At 43.3% G+C, this 19,353-nt stretch overlaps 1 protein-coding gene across 1 annotated transcript in view; it reads left to right on the top strand.

Moving 5' to 3' along the window:
* Window positions 1-222: 222 nt before the first annotated feature.
* Window positions 223-19,353, top strand: part of TMEM26 (transmembrane protein 26) — a 193,560-nt gene continuing 174,429 nt past the window's right edge. Inside the window, exon 1 of the mRNA XM_063961807.1 lies at window positions 223-682. Within this exon, the coding sequence (XP_063817877.1) occupies window positions 492-682 (191 nt within the window). The 5' untranslated portion in view covers window positions 223-491. The remainder of the gene's footprint in view (window positions 683-19,353) is intronic.

The following is a 19,353-nucleotide window of genomic DNA, read 5'->3' as shown; positions in this document are numbered from 1 at the left end:
GTAATGACATTCCTCAGCATCACCTTGTAAATTCCCACTGTCTTCATAACTTTGTAACTGTTTTACATGTGTGAGATGATGATTATGTTGGAGGTAGGGCATGCAGCTGATCTAAAGCACAGCCATCTGTAGCTGCAATCCACATGCCACCTTGAGATAAACATGTTTCAATGAAACATAGTAGCGACATGAAAAATAAACACCGTAGTGGAATGAATCAGTTTTTTCTTCTCTAAACTGTTCTGAGACACTGTGCAGTTAGTATGAGTTCTGTGTAAGCTGAAGTTCAGGAAGTCTGGAGGAGGGGCGATTTAAGAGCAGCTATAGGCTTCTTTGTTGTACAGTAGAAGAGGAAAAAGCATCCACACAGATACACATTGCATCCCAGGAGCAACTTTCCTGTCCTGTCTGAAAACTTCAGAGAAGAGAAGCTAGACCATCTGTGCTGAGCCGTTTACCAGGAATTACATAGAGAACAAGCCTTAAAAATCATGGGATTGAAAGTATTCCTCAATTCAGTATTGACTAGGCTCCTTTTCATCCTTCATTCTATCGTTGGAGTCTGGAGAGTTACTATTATAAAAAATAACAATATGTACTGGTTACTGGCTCTTGTGAACATTCTGCTGTGCATTGAGATGGTACTGACACTGAAACTTAAGAAAGGAAGAGGGCTTAAATGGTAAGCAGTTATTTATGCGTGCTGCTATTTGACATAATAGCTAATGTATTTTGAATCTGATTTGTGCAAAGTATTGAGTGCAACTTTAAAAAAGACTTGTCACCGCATCCACATGGTTCTGCGAGGCATCATTTAGCAGATTGCCCTAGCCACTGGCACTAAGAATAAAGTATATATTTAATAGAACTTGCTTTTACCATAGATACAGTTTGTTTTTTTCTATATATTATGATATATGATTAGAGCACACAGTATTGTAGCTCTACTCAAAAAAGGTGAGTAGTTAATTTGCTACATTTATATAATTATGCATCTTTTCCACAGTATGTGGATAGAATTGTACAATGCAGAACATATTATTTTAAGGTCAATGTATATTATTATAAAGCAATTGGAATATTGCAATGTCAATTTAAAACTATATTTGCAATGTAAATTGAACTATAACACATTTTGTAGATTATATGAACCATGCTTCGGTCAACAAAATAAATGGCAATATTTCACCAATATATTTATTTTCTACAGATCAGTCTGCAAAACAGTTTCTCCAGGCTTGAACAGAAACATTCCAAATTGTTCCAGATGTTTTAATTAATACTATTTCATAAGATATAGTGTCAGTTTTCACCAATATCTAGGAAGAGTGGGGAGTAGCCTTTATGCCCTTATGTAACTCTCTCTGGGATCTTCAGTAATGAAATACTGATATAACAGTAGTAAAAAGTCTTGCAGTTCCCCTTAAATGGCACTGGTCTCCTAATTATACTGGACAGATTCAGAATTCCTGAGATTAAAACCTATGATTTCACTATACTAGTAACATTAATGAGGGGCATTCAGCTAATGAAGCTAGAGACCAGTAATATAACTGGGGGGCATATAATAAAAAATACATGCATAGAGAATGTAATAATGTTTACTGAATGATGAGCAAGAAGTGTGCTTCACTAGGGGTCTGCTATGTTATGCCGGCTGTCGGGATCCCGGCGCCCAGTATATATAACGTATGCTGAACACCGGGATCCCGACAGCCGGCATATCGAATGCCTCCCCTTCACTAGAAATGGGAGTGCTATGTGATATGTTCAATATTTACAGTATGCAGATGTAGACCATGGCAGTAATATGTCCTGATTTTCCTAGGAAAGTTTCCTTTGGACTTGAAATCTGATCATCCAGATGAACACATACAGTATTAACATTATATGTTGGATTATGGACCTGTAACTGTTTTGCTTTATTTGGGTCATAACAGAAACAGAATACGAAACATAGAAGTTGACAGCAGATAAGAACTACTTGGCCCATTTAGTCTTCCCATGTACATGCACACACTTACACACTAGGGATAATTTTTTGTCAGGAGCCAATTAACCTACCAGTATAAATTTTGGATTGTGGGAGAAAACTGGAGTACCCAGAGGAAACCCATGCAAGTCCAGGGAGAATATACAAACTCCACACATAATTGAACCTATGACCTCAGTGCTGTGAGGCAATAATGCTAACCAATACACCATCCGTACTGCCCATCAGAGGGAGACTGATCTTCACATAACCTCCCCCTGCATCCCGAGCACTGAAAATACCAACAATCGGCATGACAGCTAGAAGGGATTATTCCCACTCGTAGGTGTCCACGACATCCGCAGTGTGGCGAGCGCAGCGTGGTGATCGCAGCAAGCTTGCAAGGGGCTTTGTTGGACTCGCCCCCACTGCTGGCACTCTGCAGCCAGGATGCTGATTGTTGGGATCCCGGTCGCCGGTCACGCGGCCCCAACCCCATCCTACATGTGCTGAGCAAATTACAGTTCACTTGTATGTCCTGGCTTTTCATTTTGAAGCTGGTAAACTCAATGGAGATTCCTTATGCACTCTGCCTGTCTCCAGCCTCCACACACACACATAGATGTAGTGTAGGTGAGAAGGTGGAGCTAAAGCAGTTCAGCATGATGCATTTATTTTACATTAGTTCGTGACAGATTCCATTGCTTGGTTTAATTAAAGCAGCCTGGCTGTAAACATACATCATTTTAAAGCTGCACATAAGACGTGTTTAATTTCATTAAGTAAAGTCAACATTGTCATAGTTCTACCATGATCTCTTTGTAGATGTTGGGGTAAATTTACTATGATTCATATTTTGGGTGAGTTTAAACTCAGTTGGTTAGGTACATACAAGGGTGTATTTTTTAAAACAAATACCAGTAATTTACTAAGCTCCCATGTTTGCTGGATTTGTGTTTTCCGATGGTTTATGCACTCATGTTTGGCTGCCGGGTTTGCCGGCAGCCAAACTCTGCCAAACATGAAGTCTGCACGGATCCATGTGAGTATTCAATGCCCGGCCAAACCCGACAGGTTTGGCCCTTTCCCGACAATGACTTGTTTTAAAGTCGGATTGACATTGTCGGAAACGGGGCTAAAATCCACTAGTGCATGCAGGGGGGATTTCTGGGTACCACTGATTTTCTTTTAAATAGCTGCCTGCAGGCCCCGATCTAAGCCCCGCCTCTCGCGGCAAAATGCAGCGAGTAGTGGCTGTATGGTGATTAGGAGGGGCTAATACGACACAAATCTATCTGGATCGCATCATTTTTGGACCCGCCCCCTCACTCACCCACGAATCCCTACTACTGCAGTGTGCTGGGTCCCCATTCACACACCTCATGTGCTGCATGCATCTGTTCTCAAAGTCACAGTAAGTTTATATAATTTACACCTACAGGCTGGTGGGCATCTGAGAGCACAAAGATATTGCTGTATGGCGTTCCAGGATATATAGTTATATATATATGTATGTATATATACATATATATATATATATATATATTTATATATATAAATATACACACACATATACATATATACAAGTTGTCATTATGATTTAAAAAGAGTAAACACAGTTGTTTGACAATAAATGGCTTCACCCAACCATTAACCATGAGTGAAAGAAAAGTTTGTGAGTTATCATTCATAGTCTCTGACAAATGGCCAGAAAATCACAAATTCTGCTAGGGTATGTAAACTTATGAGCACAACTGTGTATATATATATATATATATATATATATATATACATGTATATACTGTATATACATATATATCTATATACATATATATATATATATATATATTAGTGATCAGAAACCGAACCCCCCCGAACTTCACCCTTTTTACACGGGTCCGAGCCATACTCGGATTCTCCCGTATGGCTCGGATAACCCGAGCGCGCCCGAACGTCATCATCTCGCGAGATTCGGATTCTATATAAGCAGCCGCGCGTCGCCGCCATTTTCACTCGTGCATTGGAAATGTTAGGGAGAGGACGTGGCTGGCGTCCTCTCCGTTATTGTTGATGCATTGCAAATATTTTGTGCTTGCTTATTACTTAATTGTGGGGACTGGGGAGCAGCTGTATATAGGAGGAGTACAGTGCAGAGTTTTGCTGACAGTGACCACCAGTAATACGTTGTCTGCCTGAAAAACACTCCATATCTGTGCTCAGTGTGCTGCATATATCTGTGCTCACACTGCTTAATTGTGGGGACTGGGGAGCAGCTGTATTATATAGCAGGAGTACAGTGCAGAGTTTTGCTGACAGTGACCACCAGTATACGTTGCCTGCCTGAAAAACACTCTATATCTGTGCTCAGTGTGCTGCTTTATTGTGGGGACTGGGGACCACTAGTATAATATTATATAGGAGGAGTACAGTGCAGAGTTTTGCTGACCAGTGACCACCAGTATATAATATATAGCATTACGGTACAGTAGGCCACTGCTGTACCTACCTCTGTGTCGTCATTAAGTATACTATCCATCTAGATTCTATACCTGTGGTGCATTTCAGTTGTGCAGTTTGCTGACACAGTGACCACCAGTATTTATAGCAGTATGGTACGGAAGGCCACTGCTGTTCCTACCTCTGTGTCGTCATTAAGTATACTATGCATCTACATTCTATACCTGTGGTGCATTTTAGTTTTGCAGTTTGCTGACACAGTGACCACCAGTATACTATATATAGCAGTACGATACGGAAGGCCACTGCTGTACCTACCTCTGTGTCGTCATTAAGTATACTATTCATCTACATTCTATACCTGTGGTGCATTTTAGTTTTGCAGTTTGCTGACACAGTGATCACCAGTATACTATATATAGCAGTACGGTACAGAAGGCCACTGCTGTACCTACCTCTGTGTCGTCATTAAGTATACTATCCATCTACATTCTATACCTGTGGTGCATTTTAGTTTTGCAGTTTGCTGACACAGTGACACCAGTATACTATATATAGCAGTACGGTACGGAAGGCCACTGCTGTACCTACCTCTGTGTCGTCATTAAGTATACTATCCATCTACATTCTATACCTGTGGTGCATTTTAGTTTTGCAGTTTGCTGACACAGTGATCACCAGTATACTATATATAGCAGTACGGTACGGAAGGCCACTGCTGTACCTACCTCTGTGTCGTCATTAAGTATACTATCCATCTAAATTCTATACCTGTGGTGCATTTTAGTTTTGCAGTTTGCTGACACAGTGACCACCAGTATACTATATATAGCAGTACGGTACGGAAGGCCACTGCTGTACCTACCTCTGTGTCGTCATTAAGTATACTATCCATCTACATTCTATACCTGTGGTGCATTTTAGTTTTGCAGTTTGCTGACACAGTGACCACCAGTATACTATATATAGCAGTACGGTACGGAAGGCCACTGCTGTACCTACCTCTGTGTCGTCATTAAGTATACTATCCATCTACATTCTATACCTGTGGTGCATTTTAGTTTTGCAGTTTGCTGACACAGTGACCACCAGTATACTATATATAGCAGTACGGTACGGAAGGCCACTGCTGTACCTACCTCTGTGTCGTCATTAAGTATACTATCCATCTACATTCTATACCTGTGGTGCATTTTAGTTTTGCAGTTTGCTGACACAGTGACCACCAGTATACTATATATAGCAGTACGGTACGGAAGGCCACTGCTGTACCTACCTCTGTGTTGTCATTAAGTATACTATCCATCTACATTCTATACCTGTGGTGCATTTTAGTTTTGCAGTTTGCTGACACAGTGACCACCAGTATACTATATATAGCAGTACGGTACGGAAGGCCACTGCTGTACCTACCTCTGTGTCGTCATTAAGTATACTATCCATCTACATTCTATATCTTTGGTGCATTTTAGTTTTGCAGTTTGCTGACACAGTGACCACCAGTATACTATATATAGCAGTACGGTACGGAAGGCCACTGCTGTACCTACCTCTGTGTCATCATTAAGTATACTATCCATCTAAATTCTATACCTGTGGTGCATTTTAGTTTTGCAGTTTGCTGACACAGTGACCACCAGTATACTATATATAGCAGTATGGTACGGAAGGCCACTGCTGTACCTACCTCTGTGTCGTCATTAAGTATACTATCCATCTACATTCTATACCTGTGGTGCATTTTAGTTTTGCAGTTTGCTGACACAGTGACCACCAGTATACTATATATAGCAGTACGGTACGGAAGGCCACTGCTGTACCTACCTCTGTGTCGTCATTAAGTATACTATCCATCTACATTCTATACCTGTGGTGCATTTTAGTTTTGCAGTTTGCTGACACAGTGACAACCAGTATACTATATATAGCAGTACGGTACAGAAGGCCACTGCTGTACCTACCTCTGTGTCGTCATTAAGTATACTATCCATCTACATTCTATACCTGTGGTGCATTTTAGTTTTGCAGTTTGCTGACACAGTGACCACCAGTATACTATATATAGCAGTACAGTACGGAAGGCCACTGCTGTACCTACCTCTGTATTGTCATTAATTATACTATCCATCTACATTCTATACCTGTGGTGCATTTCAGTTTTGCAGTTTGCTGACAGTGACCACCAGTATATATAGCAGTACGGTATGGTGGCCTCTGCTCTACCTACCTCTGTGTCGTCAAGTATACTATCCATCCATACCTGTGGTGCATTTCAGTTGAGCGCAGTATATATAGTAGTAGGCCATTGCTATTGATACTAGCATATAATTCCACACATTAAATAATGGAGAACAAAAATGTGGAGGTTAAAATAGGGAAAGATCAAGATCCACTGCCACCTTGTGCTGAAGCTGCTGCCACTAGTCATGGCCGAGACGATGAAATGCCATCAACGTCGTCTGCCAAGGCCGATGCCCAATGTCATAGTAGAGAGCATGTAAAATCCAAAAAACAAAAAATCAGTAAAATGACCCAAAAATCAAAATTGAAAGCATCTGATGAGAAGCGTAAACTTACCAATATGCAATTTACGACACGGAGTGGCAAGGAACGGCTGAGGCCCTGGCCTATGTTCATGGCTAGTGGTACAGATTCACATGACGATGGAAGCACTCATCCTCTCGCTAGAAAATTTAAAAGACTTAAGCTGGCAAAAGCACAGCAAAGAACTGTGCGTTCTTCTAAATCACAAATTCCCAAGGAGAGTCCAATTGTGTCGGTTGCGATGCCTGACCTTCCCAACACTGGACGGGAAGAGCTTGCGCCTTCCACCATTTGCACGCCCCCTGCAAGTGCTGGAAGGAGCACCCGCAGTCCAGTTCCTGATAGTCAAATTGAAGATGTCACTGTTGAAGTACACCAGGATGAGGATATGGATGTTGCTGGCGCTGGGGAGGAAATTGACAAGGAGGATTCTGATGGTGAGGTGGTTTGTTTAAGTCAGGCACCCGGGGAGACACCTGTTGTCCGTGGGACGAATATGGCCATTGACATGCCTGGTCAAAATACAAAAAAAATCAGCTCTTCGGTGTGGAATTATTTCAACACAAATGCGGACAACTGGTGTCAAGCCTTGTGTTGCCTTTGTCAAGCTGTAATAAGTAGGGGTATGGATGTTAACCACCTCGGAACATCCTCCCTTATACGTCACCTGCAGTGCATTAATCATAAGTCAGTGACAAGTTCAAAAACTTTGGGTGACAGCGGAAGCAGTCCACTGACCACTAAATCCCTTCCTCTTGTAACCAGGCTCCTGCAAACCACACCACCAACTCCCTCAGTGTCAATTTCCTCCTTACCCAGGAAAGCCAATAGTCCTGCAGGCCATGTCACTGGCAAGTCTGACGAGTCCTCTCCTGCCTGGGATTCCTCCGATGCATCCTTGAGAGTAAAGCCTACTGCTGCTGGCGCTGCTGTTGTAGCTGCTGGGAGTCGATCGTCATCCCAGAGGGAAAGTCGGAAGACCACTTGTACTACTTCCAGTAAGCAATTGACTGTCCAACAGTACTTTGCGAGGAAGATGAAATATCACAGCAGTCATCCTGCTGCAAAGCAGATAACTCAGGCCTTGGCAGCCTGGGCGGTGAGAAACGTGGTTTCGGTATCCACCGTTAATTCAGAGGCAACTAGAGACTTGATTGAGGTACTGTGTCCCCGGTACCAAATACCATCTAGGTTCCATTTCTCTAGGCAGGCGATACCGAAAATGTACACAGACCTCAGAAAAAGAGTCACCAGTGTCCTAAAAAATGCAGTTGTACCCAATGTCCACTTAACCACGGACATGTGGACAAGTGGAGCAGGGCAGACTCAGGACTATATGACTGTGACAGCCCACTGGGTAGATGTATTGCCTCCCGCAGCAAGCACAGCATCGGCGGCACCAGTAGCAGCATCTCGCAAACGCCAACTCGTTCCTAGGCAGGCTACGCTTTGTATCACCGCTTTCCAGAAGATGCACACAGCTGACAACCTCTTACGGAATCTGAGGAAGATCATTGCAGAATGGTTTACCCCAATTGGACTCTCCTGGGGATTTGTGACATCAGACAACGCCAGCAATATTGTGCGTGCATTACATCTGGGCAAATTCCAGCACGTCCCATGTTTTGCACATACATTGAATTTGGTGGTGCAGAATTATTTAAAAAACGACAGGGGCGTGCAAGAGATGCTGTCGGTGGCCCGAAGAATTGCGGGCCACTTTCGGCATTCAGCCACCGCGTACAGAAGACTGGAGCACCACCAAACAGTCCTGAACCTGCCCTGCCATCATCTGAAGCAAGAGGTGGTAACGAGGTGGAATTCAACCCTCTATATGCTTCAGAGGATGGAGGAGCAGCAAAAGGCCATTCAAGCCTATACATCTGCCCATGATATAGGCAAAGGAGGGGGAATGCACCTGACTCAAGCGCAGTGGAGAATGATTTCAACGCTGTGCAAGGTTCTGCAACCCTTTGAACTTGCCACACGTGAAGTCAGTTCTGACACTACCAGCCTGAGTCAGGTCATTCCCCTCATCAGGCTTTTGCAGAAGAAGCTGGAGACATTGAAGGAGGAGCTAAAACAGAGCGATTCCGCTAGGCATGTGGGACTTGTGGATGGAGCCCATAATTCGCTTAACCAGGATTCCCGGGTGGACAATCTGTTGAAATCAGAGCACTACATTTTGGCCACCGTGCTCGATCCTAGATTTAAAACCTACGTTGGATCTCTCTTTCCGGCAGACACAAGTCTGCAGAGGTTCAAAGACCTGCTGGTGAGAAAATTGTCAAGTCAAGCGGAACGTGACCCGTCAACTGGGGGTGCGAGGAAAAGGCTAAGAATTCCGAGCCCACCCGCTGGCGGTGATGCAGGGCAGTCTGGAGCGAGTGCTGACATCTGCTCCGGACTGAAGGACCTGTTAACAATTACTGACATGTCGTCTACTGTCACTGCATATGATTCTCTCACCATTGAAAGAATGGTGGAGGATTATATGAGTGACTGCATCCAAGTAGGCACGTCAGACAGTCCGTACGTATACTGGCAGGAAAAAAAGGCGATTTGGAGGCCCTTGCACAAACTGGCTTTATTCTACCTAAGTTGCCCTCCCTCCAGTGTGTACTCCGAAAGAGTGTTTAGTGCAGCAGCTCACCTTGTCAGCAATCGGCGTACGAGGTTACTTCCAGAAAATGTGGAGAAGATGATGTTCATCAAAATGAATTATAATCAATTCCTCCGTGGAGACATTCACCAGCAATTGCCTCCAGAAAGTACACAGGGATCTGAGAAGATGGTGGATTCCAGTGAGGACGAATTAATAATCTGTGAGGAGGGGGATGTACACAGTGAAAGGGGTGAGGAATCGAAGGATGATGATGAGGAGGACATCTTGCCTCTGTAGAGCCAGTTTGCGCAAGGAGAGATTGATTGCTTCTTTTTTTGGTGGGGGCCCAAACCAACCAGTCATTTCAGTCACAGTCGTGTGGCAGACCCTGTCGCTGAAATGATGGGTTCGTTAAAGTGTGCATGTCCTGTTTATACAACATAAGGGTGGGTGGGAGGGCCCAAGGACAATTCCATCTTACACCTCTTTTTTCTTTCATTTTTCTTTGCATCATGTGCTGTTTGGGGACAATTTTTTTGAAGTGCCATCCTGTCTGACACTGCAGTGCCACTCCTAGATGGGCCAGGTGTTTGTGTCAGCCAATTGTGTCGCTTAGCTTAGTCACACAGCGACCTTGGTGCGCCACTTTTTTTCTTTGCATCCTGTGCTGTTTGGGGACAATTTTTTTGAAGTGCCATCCTGTCTGACACTGCAGTGCCACTCCTAGATGGGCCAGGTGTTTGTGTCATCCACTTGTGTTGCTTAGCTTAGTCACACAGCGACCTTGGTGCGCCTCTTTTTTTCTTTGCATCATGTGCTGTTTGGGGACAATTTTTTTGAAGTGCCATCCTGTCTGACACTGCAGTGCCACTCCTAGATGGGCCAGGTGTTTGTGTCGGCCACTTGGGTCGCTTAGCTTAGTCACATAGCGACCTTGGTGCGCCTCTTTTTTTCTTTGCATCGTGTGCTTTTTGGGGACAATTTTTTTGAAGTGCCATCCTGTCTGACACTGCAGTGCCACTCCTAGATGGGCCAGGTGTTTGTGTCGGCCACTTGTGTCGCTTATCTTAGTCACACAGCGACCTTGGTGCGCCTCTTTTTTTCTTTGCATCGTGTGCTGTTTGGGGACTATTTTTTTGAAGTGCCATCCTGTCTGACACTGCAGTGCCACTCCTAGATGGGCCAGGTGTTTGTGTCGGCCACTTGTGTCGCTTAGCTTAGCCATCCAGCGACCTCGGTGCAAATTTTAGGACTAAAAATAATATTGTGAGGTGTTCAGAATAGACTGGAAATGAGTGGAAATTATGGTTATTGAGGTTAATAATACTATTGGATCAAAATGAACCCCAAATTCTACGATTTAAGCAGTTTTTTAGGGTTTTTTAAAAAAAAACACCCGATCCAAAACACACCCGAATCCGACAAAAAAATTTCGGTGAGGTTTTGCCAAAACGCGTCCGAATCCAAAACACGGCCACGGAACCGAATCCAAAACCAAAACACAAAACCCGAAAAATGTCCGGTGCGCATCACTAATATATATATATATATATATATATATATACAGTGCTCGAAGTGGGCATATGGCATATTGGCACTTCAGCACTACTGAAGACCCCTGCAGCGGCATCTTTTCAAATGCGTCTCTATTCACGCACCAATTGGAGCACTTTAACCGGCTGCAAATCAGTTCCTGATTGGCCGCCTGACCACAGCAGAGTTGAAATAGTGGTGGTCATAGGAGCCAATGACCCCAGCCTGCTGCAGCCGCCCCCCCAGCTTTCCCAGCCTCCTCTTCCGCACCACGACTGTCGCGCACAGCCTCCTCTGCACCGCCGACGTGACACACATATATATATATGGAACCCCTACCCCCAACAAATCCTTCGTTTGCCCCTGCTAAAACCTGTCGGGTTTGGCCCGCGCTTCCGACAATACACGTGGATCGGTGGCTTAACCCGCCAATCCACGTGATTTCTGACAGGGAAACCATGACTTGTCGGAAAAAATGTGTCTGCATTGAATAGTTTGGAACCCCTTGTCTTTCTGACAAGACACCAGATTCCGACTTCAATTGAATACCCCCCAAAGTAATTATACCTCTCTGGAGGCCCAGGATTGCCGTGGAGGTTTAACCATGATCTCCCATATGTCATGGCTACACGCCCCTTGGCGCACCATAGAACTCCAGACAAGGCATACTGTAGCTATGACCCCTACCAGCACTGGAGTAAGACTCAACTCTCTGCAGCCCTGCACACACCCCTATCTTTTATCACAAAAGCAGACCCCATAGTAATTATGAAATTTACCAAGCTCCGGAATGAAAAGCATTACCGAGCTTGGCCCCTGGTGGTAAAAGCATCTTTAAATGGCATTAGCCATTGTAGCCTATGTACTACATATTGCAAAGTTTTGCAGGGAACCGTCTCCGGTAATATCCGCTAGCACGAGTGGTCTGATAACTGTGCACACGCAGTAAGTGAAGTACTGTAATTGCATTAGCGATCACTTTACTTCTTACATATCTCATGTTCAGGCTCTTTACTGGGGACCCTGTCCCTGCATGGGAGTATTTGTGTATTTTACTGATACCTAATTTCTTATTTCAATAATGTGTGGCGGTAAGAAAATTGAATTATCAGGACCGAGTCCTGATAATTGGTAAATATACACCCAAGGGAGAAGGGCACACATTTTCAACTACCCCCCCCCCTCCCCAAACCTGTTCATGAAGGTCCCATCTTTCCTGTGATGTAATCGGAAGGATGGTGCATGCAAGTAAGAAAGCAAGAGTCGGGCACAGTGACAAGTCTGGAATTTGGGAGAAAATTACAACAATGGGAGGACATCCACACAAACATAGGGAGAATCATACCATCTACAGACAGACAGGATCATGGTCAGGGCCGTAATTAGGTGTGTGCTCCACACATGGGGGGTCATTCCGATCCGATTGCATGCTGCACTTCTTCGTAGCCATGCGTTTGGGTCGGAACAGCGCATGCGCGGTGGACGCATTTTGCAGGCTCGTCATTGCCTGGCGACGCCCAGCGCCAAGCAGCGCAGCCGCTACCGAAGAAATCGGTTGCAGTGGCAACCGCAAGAAGATTGACAGGAGGAAGGCAGATCCGGGCGGCAACTGGTTTTCTGGGAGTGGTGAGTCCAACGCAGGCGTGTCCAGGCGTTTGGAGGGCGGATGTCTGACGTCAATTCCAGGACCTGCATCGCTGGATCGATCACACAGGGTAAGTAACTCTTAACCTGGTCTTCTTTTACAGGAAACATTTTTGCATAGCAGGGCTGCACAAGCGTTCGCAGCCCTGCTATGCAGAAATATACTCCCCCATAGGCGGCGTCTAGTTGATCGCACGGGCAGCAAAAAGTTGCTACATGCGATCAACTTGGAATGACCCCCATAGTGTTGCAGAGTAGGGGGCACTGTTGGCAGCACTTGTTGGCAGCACTTGCTAATTATCTATTTACTTTCACTTGCAGCTTCCCCCCTTTTTTGAAGCCCAGCATTTCCTGACCGCCCCTGTCTCTTACCCCAACTCCTTTTGTCGCTAATACCTATACAACATTCATGAACTTGACTTGATAACTCTTTGTAGTTCAGTCGCACTGTCCTTTATTACATTTCAGGATGCTGATGTGCCCGGGATTCAAACCTGTTGCCTATGACATTGCAGTCAGACACTCTATTCATTGAGCTATCTGCTGTTGCTTAAAAAGCTAGAAAATTCCAAGCTTTAGAGTTTTAACTATTTGAAGCTTACCTTGTACTTTGTGAAGCGATGATCAGTGTTGTGGCTGGGCAAATCTATGTAGTGTGTGGCTGCAAAGGATTAGATGTGTTTCTGCACACTACATGGATCTACTAGATTATGGTGCTGGTTTCTTTACAGGGTACAGATAGCTTCATAAAGTTATAAATCTCATAGTTTTATGCAGAATCAAGTGTTTTGGTGGGTGGGGTGTTTGGCTGGGATGCAGCAGGTTGTGAGTATGAGTTCTGGGTGTGGCAACATATTGAAACGTGTTATTTAATGAGGGGTATTGTGCCTGAATGGCGGCAAGCTCTCGTATTGAGTGCATGAATGTGGTCTAAAGAGGATTTGTATCCAAATCCATTTTCTTGCATTGTACTATGAATGTGTGTGTATATGTCATGCCCCTTCCCCACAAAGCATATGCCTTATATCCTTACTGGAAAAATGGGGAGGGGGGGGAGGGAGAGACAATTCTCTTTCTGCCACAGGGCACCAAAAGTCTAGCTACGGCTCTTACCATGGCTGTCCATGAATCCAGGAGGCAGTAATGGTAATATATATAACAGAGAATATACAGTATATATTAATATTCTATATCCCATAACCTGCACTTGTATAAGCATCCTCCTACATTAATTTATTTACAGGCATTGCATGCCACATTCAAATATACAGAAACACATATTTATTAACCCCCAATACACGTAATGATGTTTGTTATTTATTTATTTATTTATTTATCTTTCCCACAACTTACCACAGGAAATTGGGAAGTTATGTCACAGGTAACATAGAATTACCAAACAAGGTTAGTCATCTGCTAACACTTTACTCTCTTCTTCACATCTCCGTATGTGGTTACCACTACCTATTCAGAGGGAATATATATTCTTAGGATATTAAATCATTACCTTACAGTATGTAATGAAACTTGTAAAATTTGTTTACATGTTCTTTTACATTGCAGCCTATTTTATTTTTCACCTGGCCATGTGCGTTTTTCATATTGAAACCTGAATATAAAATAGAACATAATGAGTGCAATTCAATTGTTGGTCGCTCCGGCTGCCATTAAATTCTATTCAATTGTTGCTCTATTCGGGCATGCATGCAGCTGGTGGGACACATTTCAGCTCGCAGCCTTCTGTGAAAACTCTGTGGTTTGGGCAGTCAAACAGGTGTTAGTGCTCCCTGACCTGGACTTCAGATGAGTTTAGCTACTTTGCATGGCTAAGCCCAGTACTAATGGGCGTGCACACGGGGCATACACGCCCAATGGGGGGAACAATTGAATAGCTCCGGCGGACACCCATTATGTTTAGGCGCCCACAAAACAATTGAATTCCCCCCAATATATCTTATGGTTGTGCAAAAGGCAAAATCATGGGATAGATATCACATTGCCATTCCATGCATTCTAATGTCTTCTTTATGTAATATTTTAATAACACACATACAGCAAAGGAGAGCATTAGTGCAAAGTTACAGGTCAACATTGTTTATAATAAATGTAGCCATTAAATTGTGTCAAAGTCTTTGCAGTTTTAAATATTGTTACAATAATTAGCTTACTGTTTCCTACTGCACTATAGATCTTTATTGTTAACTCAGTTGCAAATGTGCAGTTATTCAGCAATTACCTGTGACTGTTCTAGTAGTTTACTCCGTAAGGGATGCGGTTAGCATCCCAGCAGTCGGGATGCCAGCATTCATGTGACCAATGCTGGAATTCCGACACCACTCAGAATCCCTGCGCCAGAACACTGAACCCTGACATCCTGAAGGTAAGTATCGGGGTCACTGTTAGGGTCAGGATCCATGAAGGGGGGGGGGGTTAGGGTTAGGCACTAGAGAGGGAGGGTAGCCAGTTTCGGCAACAGTAATCTTGGGGCCCCATACAGTGATATCTCTGGGGACCCCTCAGATAATAATATATATATATATATATATATATATATATATATATGCATTTGCTGCGCTATATAAAAAACTGTTAATAGCTAAAAATATATATTTAGTTATACAAATATATAAATATGTAAATCTCTCCTTCCTCCCCCACACAGACCACAGTCTGTGTCTCCCTTTCTCTTTCCTCCCACACACCCCACAGTCTGTCTCTCCTCAATGACTCCATGCTGTATTCTCAGCTCCCTCATCCCAAAGCCCTGTATCCTCTCACCAATCCACTCTTACCCTGGGGAGAGACTCCTCTGCACTGCACTCCCCAATATCTGGACCTGAACACCGCACAGCAGGTACCATGCGGCCCTCACACCCAGAGCCGGCCCTACCTAATATGATGCCCTAGGCAAGATTTGGGCTGGTGCCCCCTAGCACCGCCGCTAGTTCCACCTCTGACCCAGCACCCCTTTCCCAGCATGATCACTCCTCACCCATAGCAGTCCTTGTTTTTGTGTTCCCACCTCCTACAGTATATTTTAAATAGGAAAAGTGTGCACATTCAGTGCACAGGCCTTTTTTGATGAAAATGCATCTTATTTGCAATACTATGTGGCTAGATTGCACAAGCAGCTTCTGCTGATTAAAATGATATGCGGCATGCCTATTTTCTGTGTGCGACTGTGACTGTATCTGCAAACAAAATGCTACATTACAGTGATTTCCACTGTAACACAGCATTTCATATGCAGATACAGCCGCAGTCACACACAGAATATAGGCATGCCGCATATCATTTTAATCAGCAGAACTTGCTTGTGCCCCTAGGCACACCGAATGCCCTAGGTGTTTGCCTAGTTTGCCTATGTCTAGGGCTGGCTCTGCTCACATCCCACCAGAAGAAGCTGGCACAGGGCAAAAGAATCCTGGCCAGTGGAGCTAGGATCCTGTATGAGACCCCTCCATAAACCTACTGTATGTTACAAAAAGAGGGGGAGGGGTGTGCCGTAATTATGCTTGCACAGGTAATAGCAATGATAATTCTCTAGTTGGAAATGATTAAATGCTGAAATGCTAATCCAAAAACACCATAAATCTAATATGAGCCAATAGTACACAAACTGCAGACTTTCTCTAAGGAAGTTACATATGGGTTCTGTCTCTGTGTGTACAAAATAAGCATAACATAGCTGAGTACTGTAATATACCATAACAAACCAGTAATAGTAAACTGACTCCATATTGTACAGTATTTGGTCTGTTATTGACGTCTACTTGTTTGTGGGATTATGTTGAAATCATAAACACTGCGGACTATACATAGGGCCAGATGTGACTCATGATACATCAGACTTACAAATCACCAGTAATGCCATGCAAAGAAGACTCAAAACTGTGTTAAGTGGCCAGATATGTAGTCTGTTTACTACAAGATCTAAACATTCTTGAAAACATCACCTCAAGGAAAATAGCATGATGAGAATTCATTATCTTGAGATCAGGAAGTATGACAGGCAATATTTCAGCTACGTACCTATTTTAATGCATAAGTCAAGGGATCCTGAAAACACCAGTCTTACATTTTAATTAGTGTCACTCTGTACTGGAAGCTTTGTTTCTTGGCAGGTATTTTCAGTAATGGTATTTACAGAAACTGGATGTAAATTGCTGGCTGATGTAAAAAGAATTAAATATATTGACATTTACTATGCTTTATCCATATCACTGTACTCTTTGTTGTGATATAAAACTACAAAATATTGTGTGCAGATGGAGTAGTGTTTGTTGCAGTAAATATTGGTAAGGAACAATTTGAGAATATCTGCTATTATGTGCCATATCAACATATTAAAACTGTTAGTTATAAAAATGTTAACTATATATATATATATATATATATATATATATATATATATATATATATATATACTTCCACGACAGAGGTGGCACTTACAGGACTATTAGAATTGTATGTACAGCAGAAAGGAGACAACAGAGACTTTCCTTTTGATCAACGTTTCGGTTATATTAAACCTTTATCAGGATCACACAAAATATCATACATACAGTGCTTACCTAACTAACCTCACTTCCCCCAGCCTTGGAGCCGCCGCGCTGTCCTCCAGGTCCCATGACGTCACCCGCGTGTGACACGCTGTTCTCAGCGCACCTGACTGATGGCCCGGCACCATGGCAACCAAGCCAAACAAAAACACCTTAAATGTCATAAAAACCACAATAGTAAGCATAGCATGGTAATAACTTAAGAAATAATTAAATACAGATATAATCTTACAAACAAACATATAACAAATATATTCTCCAGGAGCTGAATCCTCAGAGTTCCCGGCCACGCTGAACCATAATGTAATCTACAGTATATACATAATAAGACAATACTAGTCAATGTATAGAAATGCTTTAAAGATAACCATTTCACATAAAACCTTATCATCAACTATACCATACTGCCAATCATCACAAAAAACAATTCAATGACAATACCTCATTCAAACCCCGTGGAGAAACCGTGTCTAAACAGTGAATCCACCGCGCTTCTCTCTGTAACAATGCTTTGCTACGGTGACCTCCACGTAACCTCTTTGGGGTCTGACCAATAAGTTTGTACCGCAAAGTACTTAAACCGTGGTTATGTGACTTAAAGTGACATGCAACAGGTTGGCTATGGTCACCACTGCCCCCCCTCCACTGCCTGCCTGATAGCTGACCTGTGGAGGGCCATTCTCTCTTTAAACTGTCTTGTGGTCTTACCTATGTAGGGAAGACCACAAGGACAGCGAATAACATACACCACAAATGTTCACCTGTGTGTGGGTGCAGGAAAGAATTTCCTACTTCCATAAAGCTACATGTGGTGCACCCGGTACAACTATAGCACCCTGGCTTTCTTGTGAGAAAATTGGTGGGCTCCGGATCTTTAAAAATAGAGATGTTATTTTTCGCTAACCAATCCTTTAAATTGCGATCCCTAACGAAACTGGGCATCAAAGAAGCATTGTGAAAAGTAGGTAAATCAACATCAGAGGTCACAATCGGCCATAATGATTTAGCATGTCTCTCAATCTGTATACTAGAAGAATGAAACCTTTTGCACAAATGTAATAGCTCCCTCCTTACTGTTGTTACCAGCAGGTTTAGCTGTTAAGGTATCTGCCCTTGGAGTATTGATGGCTTTGTTCTTAGTAAGGACCAACTCATCATACCTGTTACCTTTGATCAAAAATTGATCTATTCTGATATAGATTTGTTTCAGTTTCCTCAAGGTTATCGGAAATCCGATGAACCCTGAGGAACTGAGAATAAGGTAATCCTTTCTTGGTGGAAATAGGGTGCTGACTGGAGTGATGTAACATGGTGTTTCTGTCTGTACTTTTCTTGTACAGACCAGTATGTAAAGCTGACCCTCTCTCAATGAGATATGCACATCTATTGCTGTTTTTATGACATCTAAGGTGTTTTTGTTTGGCTTGGTTTCCGTGGCACTGGACCGTCAGTCTGGGGGGGAACCGGTAGGTGCGCGTCGCACATGGGTGACGTCATGGGACCTGGAGGACGGTGCGGCAGTGGCTCCAAGGCTGGGGGAAGCGAGGTTATTTAGGTAAGCACTGTATGTATGATATTTTGTGTGATCCTGATGAAGGTTTAATATAACCAAAATGTAGATCAAAAGGAAGTCTCCGTTGTCTCCTTTCTACATACCGTTCTAATAGTCCTGTGAGTGCTGCCTCTGTCGTGGAAGTGATGTTGGTCCTGAGAGGGATCCTAGGAAGTCACTCGGCACGTTACTGGGGAAAGCTGAGTGTCGGTTCTTGCTACATATATGTATGTATATATATATATATATATATATATATTGTTATGAGCCACGACTGTTTTGCATTTTGGTTATGTATTTTATGTTATACTTCTGTTTCTGTTCCCCGTGGGTGTCATGGGGTGTTCGGAGCCCACCCTTAAGGAGAGGGTACTGTTATGAACCACAGGAAGTGGTTCATTCCTGTTTTCCGTTTATGTATTTTATGTTATAGTTCTCTTGCAGGCCAGGATTTCCCTTTGCTCTGGTTTAGAAGACTCTTGTT

The sequence above is a fragment of the Pseudophryne corroboree genome, chromosome 3 (assembly GCF_028390025.1).
Source record: "Pseudophryne corroboree isolate aPseCor3 chromosome 3, aPseCor3.hap2, whole genome shotgun sequence".
Lineage (NCBI taxonomy): Eukaryota > Metazoa > Chordata > Amphibia > Anura > Myobatrachidae > Pseudophryne > Pseudophryne corroboree.
Note: the sequence above shows the minus strand (reverse complement) of the source record. Positions and strands in the feature narration are given on the sequence as shown.